General features: G+C 58.3%; 2 protein-coding genes across 7 annotated transcripts; both read left to right on the top strand.

The window, feature by feature from the left end:
• Positions 1–770: 770 nt before the first annotated feature.
• MSL1 (MSL complex subunit 1) lies at positions 771–7,527 on the top strand. The gene is made up of 8 exons (XM_066336984.1): positions 771–1,002; positions 3,784–4,007; positions 4,327–4,709; positions 5,197–5,261; positions 5,437–5,504; positions 5,718–5,842; positions 5,923–5,995; positions 6,119–7,527. Exons 1-8 carry the CDS (start codon positions 859–861, stop codon positions 6,207–6,209), a joined length of 1,173 nt encoding a protein of 390 aa, XP_066193081.1. The 5' UTR covers positions 771–858; the 3' UTR covers positions 6,210–7,527.
• A 110-nt stretch (positions 7,528–7,637) lies between these two features.
• Positions 7,638–19,062, top strand: CASC3 (CASC3 exon junction complex subunit). 6 transcript variants are annotated; one of them, XM_066336708.1, is made up of 14 exons: positions 7,638–7,955; positions 9,744–9,771; positions 10,048–10,085; positions 11,459–11,635; positions 11,712–11,863; positions 12,247–12,423; positions 12,625–13,310; positions 14,800–14,864; positions 15,055–15,169; positions 15,732–15,830; positions 16,415–16,629; positions 17,704–17,826; positions 17,998–18,061; positions 18,629–19,062. In XM_066336708.1, the coding sequence occupies exons 1-13, from the start codon at positions 7,683–7,685 to the stop codon at positions 18,040–18,042; spliced, it is 2,193 nt and encodes a 730-aa protein (XP_066192805.1). In that variant the 5' UTR covers positions 7,638–7,682; the 3' UTR covers positions 18,043–18,061; positions 18,629–19,062. The 6 variants fall into 6 exon arrangements, with proteins under 6 accessions (XP_066192805.1, XP_066192810.1, XP_066192807.1 ...); XM_066336710.1 differs by having other exon boundaries at positions 7,639–7,955; positions 17,985–18,061; XM_066336711.1 differs by having other exon boundaries at positions 7,639–7,955; positions 11,477–11,635.
• Positions 19,063–19,975: the final 913 nt, after the last annotated feature.

Here is a 19,975-nt window from a genome sequence, read left to right on the forward strand (position 1 = left end):
CCCACGCAATCCGAAGGTCCCCCCGCCCCGCCGTGTCCCCTCCCGCCACGGGACCGGCCCGTGACCCGAGACCCCCCCCGTGGGGCGGGCGCGGAGAGCCGGTAGCGCCACGCTCGAGAGCCCCCGAGCGGCCGCCCCCGGTACTGCGGCGCGGGACCCCCGCCCCACGCGTGTCCGCGCGTAGCGACCACCCCCCCGCCCCCCCCCGGGGCAGGAAAAGCGGCGCGGGCGGGCACCGTCTCGGGGGTCCCCTGGCAGGGCCCGGCCCCGCTCCTCACCCCGCGGGATCCCACCGCCCCCACCGCCGCCGGCGCATGCGCGCCGAGCCCCGTTCGCCGGTACCCGGGGTCCCGTGCCCGGTACCGACCCCCGCCCCGCCGCCCCCCCGCGCGGTACATCCCCGCGCGGGACATCCCCGGGGCGGGGGCCGCTCCGAGCCCATGCCCCCGTCGCCCCCCGCGCCGCCGCCCCGCGCTGTCGGCGGGCGCTAACGGGGCCCGGCCATGCGGTCCACGGCGTTCCGGGGAGGCGGGCGGCGGCGGCCCGAAGGGGCGGGCGGGGAGGAGGAGGAGGAGGAGGGGGAGGAGGGGGGAGGAAGGCCCCGCTCCGCCGGCCCGGCGGCCCCGGGCCCCGCCGCCGCCGCTGGGGGCACACACGGGCCGCGGCTGCGGGGTGGCGGAGCGGGAGCGGGAGCGGAGCGGGGCCGCGGCGGGGCCGGCGGCCGGCGGGGGCAGGGCCGCGGCGGGGGATGCGGGCGGGCTGCCCGGGGAGGCGGCGGCGGCGGGGCCGGGAGCGGGGCCGGGGCCGGGAGCGGGGCCCGCGGAGCCGGGGAAGAGGCGGCCCGCGGCCCGCGCAGCGATGGGCGCCGGCGGAGGGTCGCCCGGGCAGGCCGCCTGCCTGCGGCAGATCCTGCTGCTCCAGCTGGACCTGATCGAGCAGCAGCAGCAGCAGCTGCAGGCCAAGGAGCGGCAGATCGAGGAGCTCCGGGCCGAGCGCGACACGGTACGGCGGGGGGGTGGAGGGGGGGGGGGGGCACCGGGGAGGAGGGCGGGAATGCGGCATGGAAGGGGTTAACTCCCGCCAAGGTTAACCCCTGCTTGGGTTTAACCCCCCCTCACATTGAACCCGCTGCCCTTATGGGGTGACCCCCCCCTCAGGGTTAACGTGCCCTCAGGGTTAACTCCCCCTTTAGGTTTAACCTCTCTCAGGTTTAACCCACACCCCCCCGTGGGGTGACCCCCAACCCTAGGGTTAACTCCCCCTTGGTTTAACACCCTCCTATGGGGTGACCCCCCCCTATAGGGTGATCCCCACTAGATTTAACCAGCCCCAGCTTTAATCCCCCTCCCGTAGGGTGATGCCCCCTCCCCTTAGGGTTAAGGGCTCCCCAACACCACCCAGGGGTCTCTGGGACTGTGGTGGAATTCTGCCCACTGACAGGAAAGTTCCCAATCCCCGTGACACCCAAGGGGTTAATGCCCCCCTTTTTAGGGGTAATGCTGCCCCCCCAGTCTGGGGTTGATATCCCCCCTCTTTGAGGGTTGTTTTCACTTCTCTTTGGGGGTTAATTCCGTCCCTTCGACAGTTAATTTGCTCTCCTTTTGGGGGGTTAATAACTCCCTCTTTGGGGTAATATCCCCTTTTTGAGGGTTGATTTCCCCTCTTTTTTGGGGGGTTAATTCAGTGCCCTCTTTGGAGGTTAGTGTGCCCCCTTCTTTGGGGGATAATTCCACCACCTTGTGGGGGGTTAATTCTGCACCTCATGGGAGTTATGGCCCTCACCTTTGAGGGTTAATACTGCACCTCTCTTTAGGGTTAATGCCCCCCTCTCCCCTTGCGGGTTGATTCTACCTCTCTTTGGGGGGCTAATTCCATCCCCTTGAGGGTTAATGTCCCCCCCTCTTTGGGGGTTATTTCTGCTCCCCTCGAGGGTTGATGTCCCCCTTTTGGAGGGGTTAATGTCCCCTCCATAGGGGTTAACGTCCAACGGCAGTGTCACCCTAAGGCTTCGTGCACCTCCTTGGGGGTTAATGTGCCCCTCATGGCAGTTAACCTGCTGCTCCCCGCGGCACCCCAGGGGTTAATTCTCCCCCCTCTCGGCTGTTAATGCCCCACATGGGGTCTTACTGTTCTCCCCTCGTGGGGGGCGCCCCTTGGGGGTTCACGTGCCCCCCCATTTCGGGGGTTAACGACCCCCGCTGACACCCCAGGGGTTAATAGCCCCCCTCACTTGGGGGTTACTGTTCTCTCTCCCCCCGTGGCACTCCAGGGGTTAATACCCCCCTCTTTGAGAAGTCACACCCTCAATGGGGGCGTCTGGCCCCTTCTCCATGGGGGGGTACGTAACCCCCCAAGGGGTTAATGCCCCCCTCCCCAAGGGGTGAAACCCTCCCCAGGGCCACTTCTGCGCGCCTCTCCCGAGGGGTGAGGGTCCCCCCCGGAGGTCTCTGCCCCCCCCAGGCCTGGGTTCCCCCCCGGGGGTCGCAGCCCCCCCCAGACAAAGCCGTGGGGGCACAAAGGGCGGGGGCGGGGCGGGGGTTAACGGGCCGCCGCCCGTCGCCGTGGCGACGGCTCCTGGGGGGGGCCCTTAAAGGGGCCGCGTCACCGCGGGCACCGGGCGGGACACGGCCGCAAAGGGACGGCGCCCTCGCTGCTCGGAGCTGCGCTCCCACCCCGGGGATGTGGGGCCCCTCGCAGCCACGACAGGCTGCCAGCCTTAGGGGGGACACTGTGGGGTCTCCGCGGCTGAGCTGTGCTCAATCCTCCCCTCCCTCTTGCCTCGCGACACCGGTGACCTGTCTGTCACCCCAGAGATGCCATGTGTGCCCCTGCCATAGGTAGCCTACTTGTGTGGCCCCCTCCACCACATTGCCCTACCTGGGGTGTCCCCCATGGGTGTTGTGTCACCCCACAGATGCTGTGTGTTCCCCCCTCACAGCCATGGGTCACCCCCCTGCCAGCCCCACAGCCCTGTGGCCATGTGCCATCAGTGGCAGTGGCTGTGCCCAGCTGCAGTGTCTGTGTCAGCTGTGGTGGCCCTGGTTGTGACAGGAAGGACGGGGACACCCCACGTGATGTCACCGCAGGCAATGCTGCGTCCCCCAACATGGAGGAGCCACTGCGGCAAGTCCGTGACAGGACTTCAGGGGCTGCCTCTGGGGTGACACTGGTGGGGAGATGGGATCACCACGCTCTGGGTGCACTGGGCTCTGCTCCCCAAGGCCGAATCTCCCCCCAGCCATGTCCTCAGGGGGTGCCAGGACCCCCCCACTCTGCTGTCCAAAGCAACCCCTCTAAACAGTGCAGGCCCTGGCTGGGGAGGGCTGGAGGCAGGTGACCATGGGCAGGGGTCACCAGGTCCTCTTTAAGCCCACAGCTAATTGCCCCCCCATCCTGCATCCTCGTGGAGGATGTACAGAGGGTGGGACCCCCAAATTCTCTGGTTTCTGCTGCCCCAACTCTGGAAGTATCCAAGGCCAGGTTGGATGGAGTTTGGAACAACCCGGGATAGTGGAAGATGTCCCTGCCCATGGTAGGGGATGGGACTGGATGGGCTTTAAGGTGCCTTCCAACCCAAACCATTCCCGGGTTCTTTGATTTGATGAAATCCCCCCCCCCTCAAACTGGGGTTTGCAGCTGGACACAGGCATGGGCGGTGCTGGTGCAGGAGAAACAGCCAGAGAGTGGCCATTTTGTGCCACGGGACATCCAGTGGCAGCTGCCCTGGGATGCCCACGGGGGTGACCCCAGCCCAAGGTGAGCTCTCCCTCACCTGCCTTGCAGCTCCTGGCGCGCATCGAGCGCATGGAAAGGCGGGTGCAGCTGGTGAAAAAGGACAGCGAGCGGGAGAAGCACCGCATCTTCCAGGGCTTTGAGGTGGATGAGAAGCCAGAGGCGGAGACGTGTGAAAAGCTGCCTCTGGAGTGTCCCCAGGATCTGCTGGAGCCTCCCCCGACCCTGCAGCCCAAGCACTTCCCCTACGGCAGGAACGGGAAGGGGCATAAAAGGTACAGAGTGCATGGGGGGCTGCGTGGGGAGAAGGGGGGACACTCCCTATGGTATCACCCTCTGTTGATGGGGCTGGCACTGCCCAGCGGCCTTTGAGGTGTTTGAGGAAGCCACCCAGCACCAGGAACACATCCCTGTGTCCAGGAGAACCTCAAGAAAGCCTGTGGGGAGGGGGGGGAGTGCAGGGTCCCGAAATGGTGGGGAAGCCCCTCTGTAAACTGCTTAAGTCTGGCCCTGCTGCAGCAGTCCTGGTTTGGGGGTGCCAGGAGCCCCCCACAGTGATGCTGGTGACTGGCTCAGCTCCTCTTCCTCCTGCAGGAAGCCAGCGTTTGGGAGCACGGAGAGGAAGACGCCTGTTAAAAAACTAGTGTCAGAGTTCTCCAAAGTGAAGAATAAAACTCCAAAGCACTCCCCGGGGAAGGAGGAATCGGGCGGCTCCTTGGCTGAAACTGTTTGTAAACGAGAACTGCGGAGCCAAGAGACTCCAGAAAAACCCCGGTCGCTCCTGGAGACCCCGCTCAGAGCTTCAGCCCCACCAAAGGGCCCCGGCACCCACCCCAAGGAGAAAGGCTTTGTCAGCGAGGCCGACGACCTGCCCTATCTCTCCACCACCGAAATGTACTTGTGCCGCTGGCACCAGCCGCCCCCATCGCCGCTGCCGCTGCGGGAACCTTCTCCGAAAAAGGAGGAGACCGTAGCAAGTAAGGATGGAGAGAATGATGGAGAGGCTGCTGAGGCTGAGCCAGCCTGGGAACTGGGCTCAGCACCCTCACTCTGAATCTGGGCAAGGGCTCCCAGATTCCCAAAGGGAGTGCCTGTGGTGCTGGGAAAGGTGCCATGTTGTTGGCTCCTTCCGCTGCGGTGGGTGCCGGCTCTGGGCTCTCCCAAATTTCATCTTGGGCTCACCCTGCTCTGGGTAGGGCTCCTGGCTGGTGTCAGTTGGAGCAAGTGATGAAGCAACTTTTGAGTGGGTGGGAAACATGGCTCATGCCATGGTGACACAGCACCGGGGTCACCTGCTGTCCCCAAATCTGGTGTTTGTCCTGCCTTGAGCCCAGCGAGGTTGGTGCCAACGATGGGAACTGGGCTGTGCCATGTGGCTCAGTGCTCTGGCTCAGACAGACCCTGGCACATCCAATGAGAGTAGCTCAGGTTTGCTTGTGTGACACCCTCCCTCTTGTCCTGCAGTTCCGTCTTGGAGGGACCATGTCGTGGAGCCCCTGAGAGACCCCAACCCCTCAGACCTCCTGGAGGTACGTGAGCCATCGGAGCTGGCAGTGCCACGGGGGCTTTCCAGGCTGTCCCACACTCCCAGAGCTGGTGGCATCTCATCTCCCCATCCAGCATAAACCCTGTCTGTGGTTGGGGGGCTGAGGTGGGGATCTGGCCCTGGGATGATGCGCTGATCCCCATCCGGTGTTGTTGCAGAACCTGGACGACAGTGTCTTTTCCAAACGGCACGCAAAGCTGGAGCTGGATGAGAAACGAAGGAAAAGGTGGGAGCAGATGGGGGTCTGGAGTCCCAGTCTTACAGGGGAGGGTCCTGGGGTATCACCTGGAGAAGGGGGCAGAGCAGAGATGGGCACCAGGAATGCTGCAGTAGGAGAGATGCTCTCACATCAGTGGCAGCCAGTGCAGCCCTGTGATCACCTTGGGGGAGTCTGGCACTGCCCGTGGCTCCTCACTTTCCCAACCCTCCTGTTTTCCAGGTGGGACATCCAGCGGATCAGGGAACAGAGAATCCTCCAGCGGCTGCAGCTCCGAATGTACAAAAGGAAAGGGATTCAGGAGTCGGAACCTGAAGTTACCTCATTTTTCCCTGAGCCAGATGATGGTGAGGCTTGGGAAGGGGGTGTTGGGGGGTGCAGACGGGGAGGTCTCAGAGGTCTCACACGCTCTGGTGTCTCTCCACAGTGGAAAGTTTGCTCATCACCCCTTACCTGCCCGTTGTCGCCTTTGGCCGGCCCTTGCCCAAACTGACCCCACAGTGAGTACTGGGGGTGGGAGGGGATGGCGCTGGGGAGTGCTGGTGTCATTCCTAGGAAGGTGCCCTGCCCATTTTGGGTCTGGAGAGTGCTGGTTTGGGTCTGGACACCAGCTGTGCCCACAGGAACTTCGAGCTGCCCTGGCTGGACGAGCGCAGCCGCTGCCGGCTGGAGGTGCAGAAGAAGCAGACGCCTCACCGGACCTGTCGCAAATAAGGGAGATGCTGGGAGCTCCAAACACCTCCAGGAGCTCCAGACACCTCCAGGAGCTGCGTTTGTCCTCGGGGGGCTCTGAACACCTCAATGGCACCAGAAGTTCTGCCGTCACCGGGTCACCACCAGCTGCTTCCTGCTCCGTGCTGACGGATGGTTTCGTTCTTCTGTGATCCCAGTTTTGTTCGTTTGGGTTTTGGAACGTTTCCCGGACTCATGCCCCGCACTGGCACCGGCTTCCCAGTGCCACTAGCCAGCAGCTCCACTCCCTGGGGCAGCAGGCAGATCCCAACCCCATCCTGGAGTCCCCCGTGTGCCACCCCTGCGCTCTGCAGCCTGTGGCCTTGGGATCTGGGGCTCTCACCGTGTCCGGTGGGAACACAGGGATCACCAGCAGCAGATCCCGTGTCTGGGGGTGCCACATCCCCTGGGACTCACCCGCTGCTGCCTTCGTGTTGTGTTTGGTTAGAAAGCAGGATAAACAGCGGATTGTGTTGGAGCCGGCTGGGCCCTGGAAACTGGGAAGCACCTGGGGTTCTCTTTTGGGAGGTTTTCCCCCTCTTTGGGGGTTTTCCTCTCTGGAGTGGGTTGGCAGGGGCAGAGGGGACAGTTAAAAAGCAAAAGATTTTATTTTTTTTTTTTTTGGTGAAATAGAAACCCTGTGCGCACAATTTGGGGGGTTTTCATGGTTTTTTTAATTGTAATTTAAATGTTTTGAGGCGGGCGAGGGGTTTGCTGTGAGGGGGGGCGATTGTTGCCTATCCGAGCCCCTGGGTGCTGTTGGACCCTCTTGGTGCTGGATGGGTGGGGACGGGCTCCATGGGCAGGGACTCCATGTGTCGCCCTTTTTCCTCTCTTTTCTCCCTATCTCCCATTTTCCTCATATCTCCCCCCTTTTTCCTCATCTTCCAAGCTCCCTTTTTCCCTCCTTTTCCCCCCCTTTTCCTGTCTCTACACTGAGCCTGTGCCCCCCCAGTCTTATCCCCCACTGCCCCCCTCTCTATAATTAACCCCGAGCTTATTGAACGCCGGAAAACTCGTTTACAAAAAAGAAAAAAAAAAACCCTAGAAAAAAAACTTTAAGAAAAAAAACCTAAAAAAAAAAAACAAACTTTAAAAACCCGGAAATTGTTAAAAAAAAAAATCGATAAAAGTTCTAAAACCGCCGAGTTCTGAACACGTTACGGGAGGGGGTGAGGTCACGCGCGGACACGCCCTCTCGCTGGTTTTATTTTATTATTTTTTATTGCTTTTCGTTGATGGTTTTTTTTTTGTTTGTTTCTGTTGGGTTTTTTTTTTTTTACAATAAACAAGGAAAAAGGCTGCTGGTGTTTTCTCCCTGCCTCTATTTACCCGCCCTGCGGCGTGACGTCATTTCCGCGGGGCGGTGACGTCAGCGGCGCGCGCCCCCTGGCGGCCGGGAGCGGTGAGGGGGGGGCGCCGCGCGCCTCGTTCCCGTGGTGCCCCGCGGCCAAGATGGCGGACCGGCGGCGGCAGCGCGCCTCGCAGGACAGCGAGGACAGCGAGGGCTCGGCGGCCTCCGACAGCGCTGGCTCCGCGCCCGGCTCCCCCCGCTCCGCTCGCTCCCGCTCGGCCTCCGGATCCCGCTCCCGCTCCCGGTCCGGTTCGCCCCGGCTGCCGCACCGCCCGCCGCGCGGCGCCGCCGGGGCCCTCGGCGCTGGGCCGCGGGGCCGCGGGACCGAGAGCGCCGGTGGGGCCGGGGGGAAGAGCGCGGCCGAATCGGAGTGTGTGAGTGAAGGGCGGCCGGGAGGGGCTGAGGGGAGAGCTCGGGGACAGGGGGCTCTGGTGTGTGAGTGTGGCCGCGGGGAAATCGGGGAGTTTGGGGACACTGAGGGCCCTGGGGAGGGAGGGGTTTGCGCCGTGTGTTCTGGTGTCTGCGGCAATCAGAAGGGAGGTTGTGGGCCCTGGGGAAAGGTGGGAGGCGGCTGAGGGATGTTCTGGTGTTTGGGGGAAGGCGGGGGAGTTGGACACTGAGGGCAGGGAGGGGACTGAGAGAGGGTTCTGGTGTCTGAGGAGGGCCTTGGGGAGGAGTGGGAGGGCTGGGGGCTCTGGTGCTGTGGAGGCGCGGGGGAAGTTGTGGGACTGATATTAGAACTGCGGGATGCGGGGACACTGGGGACAGAGTGGAGGGTGAGCACGAGTCTGGGGAATTGGGCTGAACCCCCCTAGAGTGTATGTGGGAGAGTTGGGCTGGGGCACTCCCAGGTGGGGTGGGCACTGCAGCCCCCAGGACCAGCCAAGGGGCTTTGCTCTGGCTCCCTGTGGCTGGATCTCCCCAGTCCGAGATCCTGTCCCTGCTCCTGGGGGACTGTTCCTGCTCCTGGGGTCCCTACAACAAGGGCAGGTGAGGGCTAGGTGCTGCTGTCTCACCCCACCGTGCAGTTCTGTTCTTGCAGTTCACATCCAGGTGCAATTCCCTCCTGGTTTGCACCTGGTTCTAATGGTGGTTATTTCCAGCTCTTTCTTGTTTTGGGTTCCAGGGCTGGTTATTTCCAGCTGCCCCTGACTCTCTGTGTGTTTTTCTGTGGTGATTTTAGGTTTAGCTTGTTGCCTTGGTCAGGCTGTTTGTGGTCTGGAGTTGTTTTTTGTGTACAGTTGGGTTGATTTTTGTCTTTATGCCAGAATTATGGAACGGTTTGGTTTGAAAGGAACCTTAAAGCTCATCCAGTTCCACCTTCTGCCATGGGCAGAGACATTTTCCACTATCCCAGTTTAATCTAAGCCTTGTCCAACTTGACCTTGGACACTTCCAAGGATGGGGTGGCCACTGCTTCTCTAGGCAGCAGTTTTACTGAGCACTTTTCCTGCTCTGAGCTGGGTCCTGCTTGGCCTCTCTTTATTATTCCCTGTTCTTGCCTTTTCCCTGGCTCTCAGTTGGCAAGGAAGGGATCCTGCCTCCCCTGTCACTGTCACACTGTTCCCTGGAGACCCCCAGCACTGAGAGGCTGTGCTTTGCTCTTGATGTTTCCTCATTGTAGCTGCTCTAGAAAGTTCTTGGAGAAAGGCTCTGGGAGCATGGAATTTGTTTCTTTTTTGTCACTGGAGCTGAACTTCCAAGAGTGCATGCAATAGGGTCAGGGCCAGAGCTTGCTGTCAGTGTGTCTGGGATCATGGGATGCTGGGTATTAGGAAAAATGGACATTAGGATGAAAGAGTAGCTGTTAGGAAAATGTGTTTGGAGAGTAGATAGTAAAAAAGTGTGTTTTGACTAAGGAAGTATGTTTTGAGGGGAAATTTTTTCATGGAAGGGGTAGTCAGGCACTGGCACAGGCTGCCATGGAGTGGTGGAATCCCCATCCCTGAAGTGTGCAAAGAGTCTGGATGTGGCTTTTGAGGACATGGTTTAGTGGTGATGTGCAGCTGGTGCTAGTTGAAGTCTGGACTTGATTTTAAAAATCTTTTCCAATCTAAACAATTCAGTTATTCTGTGGTTTTATGAATCCATGATTCCATGTTGCTGGGACCCATCTGCTGCCCTCCACTCCTCTGACACCCCTCTCTTTTCTCTCTCTGCAGGAAAGTGAGGATGGCATTGAAGGAGATGGTGAGTGTTGGCTCTTGGGCAGGGTTTGGGTGCAAAAAAAAGTAAAAAAACAGACAAAACAGCTTTTGTGTTTGTTGCTGTGCCAAATATTCACAGCAGGCAAATGTGGGGTACAGGGACAGTGTCCCAAACTGTCCCTTGCTCTCTCCTGAGCTGGCTGTGGCATTGATCTGGGGTGATGCTGGCATCCAGATTCCCTGTGGAAGGGGTTTGGTCCCATGGCAGGGGAGCCACGTCCAGCCCTGCCCTGACCCCAGCTCCTTTCCCTCCCCACAGCTGTGCTCTCTGACTATGAAAGCGCCGAGGACTCAGAGGTAAGGGCCATCTCTGTCCTGCTGAGCCACTGATTCTCATGGAATTTCAGCACAAACCCAGTCTGTGTCCTTGGATCTCTTCCACTGACCCCTTCTGTTTCCTGAGGAAATGGCTTCCCCCAGCCCCTGGCACTGGGACCAGTGTCACTGTGCTGCTGGGGAGGGTGTAGGGCCAGTATGTGCAAGAGAAAACTCTTTTGGCTCCTCACACTGGGAACTGGATTTGCCGTGGCCAAGAAGGACGTGGGAGGAGTGTGGGATGCTTGTTGGGTTTTAATTAGTTGTAATTAAAAAGCAAAGTGATGGTTGGGAGCATCCCAGGAGCTTCCCTCTGTTCTGAGGGAGCAGCCAGAGGGGAGATGTACTTTGGGAGTTAGGGGATGCTGAGGGAATCCCATCCCACTCATGCCTGGGGGCTGCAGGTTCCCCTGGATTTTTAATTCACAACTCCTAAAGTTTGAGATTTACTGGGAGTTTAGAGAAGTTCTGGTCTCTAAGGATTATAGTGAAGGCTTTCTAAGGAAAATGCATGTCTGTTTTGGGGAATTTTTAGGGGAACAGTGGCTAGAGAACATCCAAACCACCAGGCAGAGAAAATCTAAGTTGTTTACGTGAGAATTAATCTCACTTTGGGAGTTAATCTATGCTATTAATGAGGAAGGAGCACCACAGGCTGCAGAGGTGATGGGGCAGCTCCCAGAGCTCTTCCAGCCTGGAATCCTGCGTGGAGGCTCCCGGTGGCAGCGGGGTTGTTGCATCACTGCCGTGCCAGGATGACTCTATTCCTGTACCTAAAAATAATGCCCAGCCTGGGCTTCCCCGGCATAAACACCGGGAGCAGGCGATGTGCAAAGGCTGTGTTGAAAGAGGAAAATGGAGCAGGGTTTGGTTAATCACCCCGAGCTATTTTTAGTTCGGCTCCAGCCTCCGGAGGCTCCTGGGGGTGAAACCAGGTCATGCTCCTGAGCAGAATGAGTCAGCTGAGGAACTCCAGGGAATTTGGAAACATGGCTCTGGCTGGATCCAGGCCTTCAGTGTGGAAGGAAGGGCCTGAGATCACCAGTCTTCTCAGTCCAGAGGAGCCTTTTTGGAGTGGTGGGATGCTGCATCCTTGTGGGGGAGCTGATCCTAGCTCCACTCCAGAAAGCCTGTTGGATCCTCCTTCTCTTGGGAGAGGTTGGGTTTAACCTTTGCCTTTCCTGTGAAAATATGGGGATAGAAAGAATTTAAGGAGCTAATCATCTGCTTTGGAAGGTCATGGCTAACAGCTGGAACAGGGATCTGACTCCAGAATTGAGGGAATTTCTGGGTGATCTGTTGCTGGATCTGACTCCAGATTTGAGGAGATTCCTGACAGATCTGTTGCATTTGAGTCACTGGGTGTCTCCCAGGCAGAGGAAGAGGATTACAGCGAGGAAGAAAGCTCCAAGGTGGAGCTGAAGCAGGACAGCAACGATTCCTGCGAGTCGGTGGCCAGAGGGGAGAAGGGGAGCGAGAAGGCGGATCCCAAGGGAGCGGTGACGGGCGAGCGGCAGAGCGGGGACGGGCAGGTGGGTGTCCCACGGCTCCGGGCTGGGCGCTGGCTGCAGGACTGCTGCAGTGGTGAGAGCTCCCTGGTTCTGACAGGAGAGCACGGAGCCTGTGGAGAAGAAAGTTGGGAAGAAGGTTCCCAAACACCTGGACGATGATGAGGATCGGAAGAACCCGGCGTACATCCCACGCAAGGGGCTCTTCTTTGAGCACGACCTCCGAGGGCAGACGCAGGAGGAGGAGGTCAGGTATGTGAGTGTCCCCCTGGGGCTCTGGGAGGGACAGGCCAGCTTCCAGGCCTGCCTCTGGCAGCAGGGCTCCTTGTTTCAGTGGGATGCACTGTGCTGCCACTGCCTGCTCTGTATCCTGCCAGCACACTTCAGCTCTTTGTTTTAAAAGAGAGATGCAAAAAAAGCCTTGTGCCAGGCAACAGTGACTCTTGGAGCTGCTTTTCCCAAATAGCAGTGGGTCACCAGCAGCTGCTGGGCAGCTGGAGGAGCAGGAGGAAGGAGGGATGCTGTCGCCGTGCATTCCCTGCCCCAGAAATGCTCGAACTCTGTGTGTGGAACTGCTTGCAACTGCCACATCTTGGCCTTACAGCCCTTTGCTCCTCCCTGTGTCCCTTTTCCAGGCCAAAGGGTCGTCAGCGGAAGCTGTGGAAGGACGAGGGGCGCTGGGAGCACGACAAGTTCCGTGAGGATGAGCAGGCGCCCAAGACCAGGCAGGAGCTGATTGCACTGTACGGATACGACATCCGGTCAGCCCACAACCCCGACGACATCAAACCCCGGAGGATGCGCAAACCACGGTGAGCCCCAGAGTCACACCAGATCTGGATTGTCCCAGGGAGAGGGGCCAGGGCTGGAGCTCCAAGGAGGGAAAGTTCTGTCACTTGGGACCATGTTCCTGGGGTTTCTAGATGTGTGTGCTGGGGAGGTGTTCCCTGACACAGCGATTCCTCCCTCCCAGAGGTTTCTTTCTAGTGAATTGTTTGATTTTTCTCCCTCAGGTTTGGCAGTCCCCCTCAGCGAGACCCCAACTGGTCCAACGAGAGGCCCCCCAAGCCCCCAAGGCACCAGGGTGCCAAGAGCCCCTCTGCTCCCCCACGATCCTTCAACAGCCGCAGCTCTGCCAGCGCTGGCAGGATGCCCCCTGCCAGAAACTACCCCAGGATGGGGGGCTACAAGGAGGCACGTCCGGGCTACCGGGCCTCAGAGGCGACTGTCCCACACAGGAACGGGGAACAAGCCAAGCAGGAGAGCAGCTACCGGGGAAAGCGTGCAGAGCAGAGCCCGTCAAGGGACACGTCCCCTGAGTTGGAGGTGGCACATGTCCACGGCAGCCCTGGGAAGGAGGAAGGGGCTCTGGAAAACCAAGCCACAGCCGCTGACGCTGCACAGCCACCGCCAGACAGACCGGTTGAGAAAAAATCCTATTCCCGAGCAAGAAGGACCAGAGTCAAGGCTGGGGAGGCAGGGAAGCTGGCAGAGGAAGTGCCTGCTTCTGAGGGGTTGGCTCCCATGATTCCAAAACCCACGGCAGCCGAGACCTCCCCGCCGCCAGCCAAGAGCAACTGGGAGTCACCAGTGGAATCCAACGTGGATGGACTTGAGCAGGAGATGACCCAGATGAACCTGACAGAGCAGAACTGGAGCCCGGGGCAGTCACAGTTCATCCCACCCCGGGAGCTGAGGGGTAAGTGGGAGCAGCTTCCTGGTTTTCCAGCAGCCCAGTGCCTCCTGATCTGTGCAGTTGGTCAGAGCTGAGCTGTCTCTGCCCAAGCCCCGTCCCAGGATGGGTGCAGAGTTGATGGTTTCTGCTGAGAAAGCACAGTATGGGTGCAAAAGCAGAGAAAAAGGGAAATTAAACATTTCAGTGTAGGTGAATGTTAGGGCTGAGAAAGATGGGAGATTCTTCCCCTGTGATGTGAATCACAGCAAGACTGACCCCTGCTACAGGAGGGCGTGAGATAAGGGTCAATAATTGGGCTCTGTGGTGTCCTGCTCGGAGCAGGAAGGAGCTTTTCCCTGTTTATCAGCTCATTTCCTGGCACTGGGATTTGGTTGCCAATAGCTGAGGCCTGGCTGTGATTGACAAATCTCTTTGTGCCTGGGAGGAGGGAGGGACATGGGACAGAGTTGCTCTGGTGCCAGCTGAGGACAGTTCCAGTTGCGCATCCACAGAGAGGTCATCCAGGTATAATTATCCCTTTGCAGAAGTAGAGTCTGTTCTGAGAAGTGTTAGAATGCTTCCCGAGGGGAGTAAAACTGGAGCAAGGAGAAGGAAGCGACTTGCTGCTTTCATAAGCATCTGTGAGGTTGAGGTCATAGAACCAGAAGTCATTTGATACTGATGGGACTGTGAAGTCTGTGAGAACAGACCCCTGGACAGGCTGGAAACATCACAGAGGGATGAGAGTTCAAAAGTGCTGAGATTGGGTTTTTTTTCAAATGTGCAAAAACGAAGCATCTTCCCAAATTTCCCAGAGGCCAGCTCTTGGCTGCAGGTACACCATCATGTTCTGATCATGTTCTGCTGTGAGACGGATGATGTCTCTGCTGTCCCTTTTTTGTCCCTAGCAGAGGAGGGAGGAGTTATTCTGGGAAGTGTTTGGCTCTCATCAGTCCATTCTGTATCCCTCTGCCTGTATTTGCACTGTCAGTGATCCATGAGCACTTCCAGTATTTGTTTTGTCCATTTTCACTCCCTTGGAATCACCTGTGATCACCTTGACACTATGGTTTTAAGCCGTGGTTTAAAATACACTTTGCTGTGAATTCACATGGATTCAGTTTGCTGTTTGAATCCAAAGGAGCCTGTGATAAAAGTGTTTACACCCTGCAGAGGGTTTCAACTGCAGCTTCAGATCCCATGTGGATCCTTGATCCACCTGGAAAAGATCTGTGTCTCAGCAAACACAGAGCTCAGAGCAGGACCCGCGTTTTGAGCTGGGGATTTAGTTTTGAAGCAGGATTTAGGCATTGCTGATCACCGTGGGTTGAGTGTGCAGTGACAAAACAGCCTCTAATTTGTCCCAAAATACTTTAAATCACCGGGGCGATGAAGTCCAAAGGTTCTGTGTCATGGGAGCAAGAGCTGAGCCACAGCCACGCCCCCAGGCGAGGCGGCTCCGGCCTGGGAACCAACACAAACCACAGTAATAACCAGTCTGTTCCTTCCTCAGGTATTCCCAACCATATGCACGTGGGAACTGGGCCACCGCCGCAGTTTAACCGGATGGAGGAGATGGTAACGCGTGACTCCGGCTCCGCGGGCGCGGGACACGGGCTCTCATTGTGTTGGGGTTGTGGTAATTAATTACATACAGGCTGTTGATACCTCAGCCTTTCCCTTGTGGGGGGTGTTTGGGGGTGCCCCAGGGGAGGTTTGGGGGTCGGGTGGGTGCCCCACAGCCCCCCTGAGCCCTGGACTCTTGCAGGCAGTGCCGGGGGGCCGAGTGAAGCGCTACTCATCGCAGCGGCAGAGACCCCCTGTGCCAGAGCCTGCACCCCCTATGCACATCAGCATCATGGAAGGGCACTACTACGACCCACGTGAGTGTTTCCTTCCTGCTCCTCTGGCTTTGTGTGTGCTCAGAGCTGAGAACCTGGAGCAGGGATATCCCAAATCCTGTCGGGGTTGGCACTTTGTCTTCTCTTTCATTTGTTGTATTGGCACTGTGTCCCCTCATCCAGTGTCTAAAAGGCAGCTGAGAGCCTGCCTGCTTGTGTTTAAATCCATGGAATTACCCTCAGTGTTATCCCCCCTCTCTATGCTAGGGCTCTTAGGACACCCCAATTCTTCCCGAGAACTGGTGGGAATTAAATTGAACTTTAAATCAGGTCTTTGACATTTGAGTGTGAGGAGAACAGGACTAGGGATGGATTAGGAATTCCCTCCAGCATTTAAAGTGTTAGAGAAGAAATCCCCTGAGTATTTTCTTGCTTCCTAAAGGGAGTTAGGAGGCTTTTCTTTAGGGAGCGTGTGGCATCTGTGAGCCCGGGAGCCTCTCTGTGCTGTGGGAGCCCTCGGGGCAGGCTGGGCTGTGTGTGCTCAGCTTCAGGGGAATGAAATTCCATGGAGCTTTTCCTCACAGCCTGTCATGTGTTGTTGCAGTACAATTCCAGGGACCAATCTACACCCACGGTGAGAACCCAGCCCCGCTGCCGCCCCAAGGGATGATTGTGCAGCCGGAGATGCACCTCCCTCATCCAGGTGAGGAGACAGTGGGACATCCCTGGGCCTGGGGAACTGAGAACTGTGATCTCCCACAGCCTCTGTCAGAGGAGGGAATCCATTTTCCTTAATTTCCACAATATGGAAGACACCCGCTCCCTCCTGCAGTGAGGCTGAACCAGTATCAGTTTTAAGGAAAGAAAAAATAGGTATTTCTGGAGCTTCCAGCCGGTGCAGGGCGGCGGGAACTGAACCTTTGGCAGCTCCCAGCTGGATATTTGCAGGTCCCTGTAGGGCCTCACCAGGCTGGGCCACTCCCTTCCGTGGGCACTGGGCTGGTTCCTCACTCCCTGGCCCTGTAGCTCAGGAAAAAGCAGAACTGGGAGCTGTCGAACATGTTCTCCTCTTGCCCACACAAATTGTTTCCTGCAGTGGAGTTGCGATGGGGCCGTGTCTGGTTCCGGTGAATCCAGAACCGGGGAGGGAGCTGTGCCCTGCTGCTCTGTGTCCCTCCCCAGCATGAGGCTGCAGGGAAACCTTGGAGCAGAGCGTGCTCCTTCCTGCTGCTACCAAGGACGCTCTGGCTTTTTGGGTGACATTCGTCTGCTTCCCGTCACCTCCAGGTTTACACCCCCACCAGACGCCCCCTGCCATGGCAAACCCCGGCCTCTACCCCCCACCAGTGTCCATGCCCCCGGGCCAGCCCCCGCCGCAGCAGCTGCTCACTCCGACTTACTTCTCCGCCCCTGGAGTGATGAATTTCGGGAATCCTGGCTACCCCTACCCCCCTGGAGCTCTGCCTCCTCCGCCCCCTCCTCATCTCTATTCCAACACGCAGGTAAGCCGGCTGCGCCGCGGCTCCTTCCCCAGGCAGGAGCAGATGGGATGTTGTGGAGTGTGGGGTGGGGTTTGTTATTCGAGGTGTTCCTGGGGGAGGATGTGGAGCAGCTGGGCTGCTCCGTGGGGAAATGCTGCTGTAATCCCAGTAAGGATTGTTCTTATGGCTGCTGTGCAGCTCCCTGAGCGTGGCAGGCAGTGGGTGAAATCTTGTCCTGGGAGGTCTGGAATTGAAGTGTTCCCTTGTGGAGCAGGCCCCTGCTGAGCCAAGGATACCTTGGGAATGGCTTTGGAAGTCAGTTCTGTTTGAGATGGAGGCTGAGAACTGGCTGGTGTGAGCAGCACGGGGATGGATTTTCCTGCTCCATGGCTCAACTCTGTATCTAAGGTTGCTGCTGGGCAGTGAGGAAGCAGATTGGATTGGGTCCCTGAGGAGGCAGATCAGACCAAATCCTATAGAGACATGGATCAGATTCCTGTGAGGAGGCAGATCAGATCCCTGAGGAGGCAGGTTAGATCTCTCTGAGGAGAGATCTGATCCTTGTGAGGAGGCAGATAGACCTAATCCATGAGGAGGCAGATCAGACCAGATTCTTGAAAAGGCAGATGAGACCAGAGCAGACCAGATCCTGGTGCCGTGGCTGGAGCAGGGCTGACACGCTGTGGAAGGCTGGAGAGCTGCATGTTCCCTGAGCTCCCAACTGTCCCTGCCATTCCCACTGCTCTGACTGATCCTAGCAGGACCTCACCCTGCTTTGAGGGCAGTTTGCCCCCAGGCTGCAGGGCTGGATGTTCAGGGGAGCTGTGTCCAGGCAGAAAAGCTGCAGTTGGGAAGTTCAGGAATTCCATGGACTGCAGGGTGAGGGAATCCCATCTGCATAGGCTGTGTCCTGTCCCTGCCAGAGTGAGGGGACATTGATGAGGAGTGGGGACACACGAGAGGCTTCAGGAGCTGATCTCTGGGGGGCACAGCCCCTCTTGGCTCTGGCTGGGGGCAGCTGTGCAGCCCCAGTGGGTGCCAGGAGGGGTTTGCAGGGCCCCCCAGCCCGGAGCTCTGATCCTGCTGCTCCTGCAGGCGCAGTCCCAGGTGTATGGGGGGGTCACCTACTACAACACTGTCCAGCAGCAGGTGCAGCCCAAGCCCTCCCCGCCACGCCGGACGTCCCAGCCTGTGACCATCAAGCCACCCCCTCCAGAGGTACCATCCCCTCACCGTTGGTCCTTGTGTGTGTGTGGTGTCACTGGTGTGTGTGAGGCTGCAGTTCCCCCTCTCATCCCCCCCCAAAAAAAATAACATTGTTCCTTTGTAAGGGGAAATCTTAAACTGTCTCATCTCTGACCTGTCCCAAACCTCAGCTTCTCGTTGCAGGTGGTAAGCAGGGCTCCAGTTAATTTGAGTTACTTAAATCTTTAAAACTAAAACCACGTAAAAAGTAAGTCTGAAGTCGATTCTTTTTTATTTTATTTGCTTAGGGTAGAAAACAGGATAATTCTGAGAGGGAAAAATCCCTCTCTGGCTGGAGGAGCTAGGAGGCAGGGAGTTCTCTGGAAGGATAAAAGTTGAGAACTCAGCAGATACTTCAGGCAGCAGATTTAAAGGCTTTTCAGGATGCAAGTGCTTCCCTGTGCTGGGAATGGTCTCCTTGCTCCAGTGCTGTGAGCTGTGCATGTGTGAGCGTGCTGGAATACCATGTGTGTTTTTGGTTTCCGTTCCATACCTTCTTCATGTATGGGAGCCAAGCAAGCCCAGACCCGGGCAGACATGTGCTGGTGGGTTCCTGTACATGGGGAGGGGTGAGAAGCAAATTGTCTGATGGAGGGGCCCTGTAAAGACCTCATGATGGAAAAAACCTGGAGCCATGAGGAGAGGTTGGCACAGGGGGCTGCTTGTGCCCAGAGAGGTGGGTGGGGGGCAAGACCCAGCCATAGCACTGTTCCCCCATGCAGGAGTTTGGGGGGGCCCTAAACTTCTGCTGCTCTTCCCTCCTCTTCCCTCCTAGGACAGCAAAGGTGAAAAATCAAAGGAGAGGAGCAACACGTAGGGATATGGCCACAGGAATCCCAGCACCAGACTCAGCCCCTCGGCGAGGAGGAAGCTGCTCCTTGGAATGGTTCCTCCCCTGCGTGGAGGTGAGGCAGCGGGATGAGACACCTGCACTGTGCTCAGGACCAGGCACTTCCCCCGTGGCCTGGGCAGTGCCTTCCCAAAATCCATCTCGCTGCTGCCCAGCCCCTTTCTCCCCCACGCTGGGGCCGCCAAAGAACCAACCCCCGAGTCGGTCCTTGGCCACATGTTTTCCCAACTTCTCCCCATTACTAAACGTTCCTCGCTCCCTCCTGGGGTGTTAAACTCCGCTGGCTTGATCGTGGTCTCTCTTTTTATTTAAGGAATGAAGCAGCTCCTTCAGTAAAGCTGATTTGTTTCTTTTGGGTATTTCGTTTTTATTTGTTTGGGTAAGCAGCAGTGACATCTCCCCCACTCCAGTTCATTCTTTTCAATTCTCTTTTCAATTAGCAAGTTGATTTCTGCAACTTTTGGAGCAGGGGAAGGGCAATGCAGCTGTGGGAAGTTGTCAGGAATGCACTGCCTGGGCAGGAACCACTTAACTTAGGAGCTCCTCCTAATTCTTTTCCCAGCAAACTGTTGGTAACCGGTGTGTGTGAGCTCTCAGGTGGGAATCCACAAGGTGACCCCCAGCCCTTCCCCCTGCCCAGCAGCATACAGGGACATTTCCACCCTCTCTGTGCCAAATCCACAGAGAGAGGGGGAGGTTTGTGGGTGCCCAGCACCCCGACGCTGCCCGAGCAGCCCAGCCAGCACCCAAACCAGCTCGGCAGGGCCAGGTTTGCTCCCAGCACTTGGGTGTTGCTGCTGGGGCTGTGGAGGGTGTTGGAACCCGCCCCAACGCACCAGGCTGGGCTTCGGCCCCAAAAGGAAGCACCTCAGCCCTGTGCCAGTTCCTGCCTCACTTCCCCACGGCAGCCTTGTGTCCCCTTTGGGATTGCTGACCTCATGGGGTGACTGTCACCTCAGCTGTGCCACGCTGATCCTGGCTGGCTCTCCTGTGCCGCAGTGCTGCCGCTCTGCATCCCGCATCCCACCGCGGCTCCGGCCCCGCTCCGGCTCCGGCTTGGCCACGTCCTCGCAGCCGTTTGCAAATTGCATTAGGAAACTTGGCAGAGCCGGCTGCTGATTCCTGCCCATTCCTGCCGATTCCTGCTGCTCTCCTGAGCACGTGCCGGGGCGCCGTGGGGATGTACCAGCTGCCGGCGCAGGCACTGGGTGAGGGGGACGTCACTGAGCAAGTGGTGGCTCGGCCACCCCGTCCCCACCTGTGACCAGGATG

Source organism: Sylvia atricapilla, chromosome 27 (genome assembly GCF_009819655.1).
Source record: "Sylvia atricapilla isolate bSylAtr1 chromosome 27, bSylAtr1.pri, whole genome shotgun sequence".
Lineage (NCBI taxonomy): Eukaryota > Metazoa > Chordata > Aves > Passeriformes > Sylviidae > Sylvia > Sylvia atricapilla.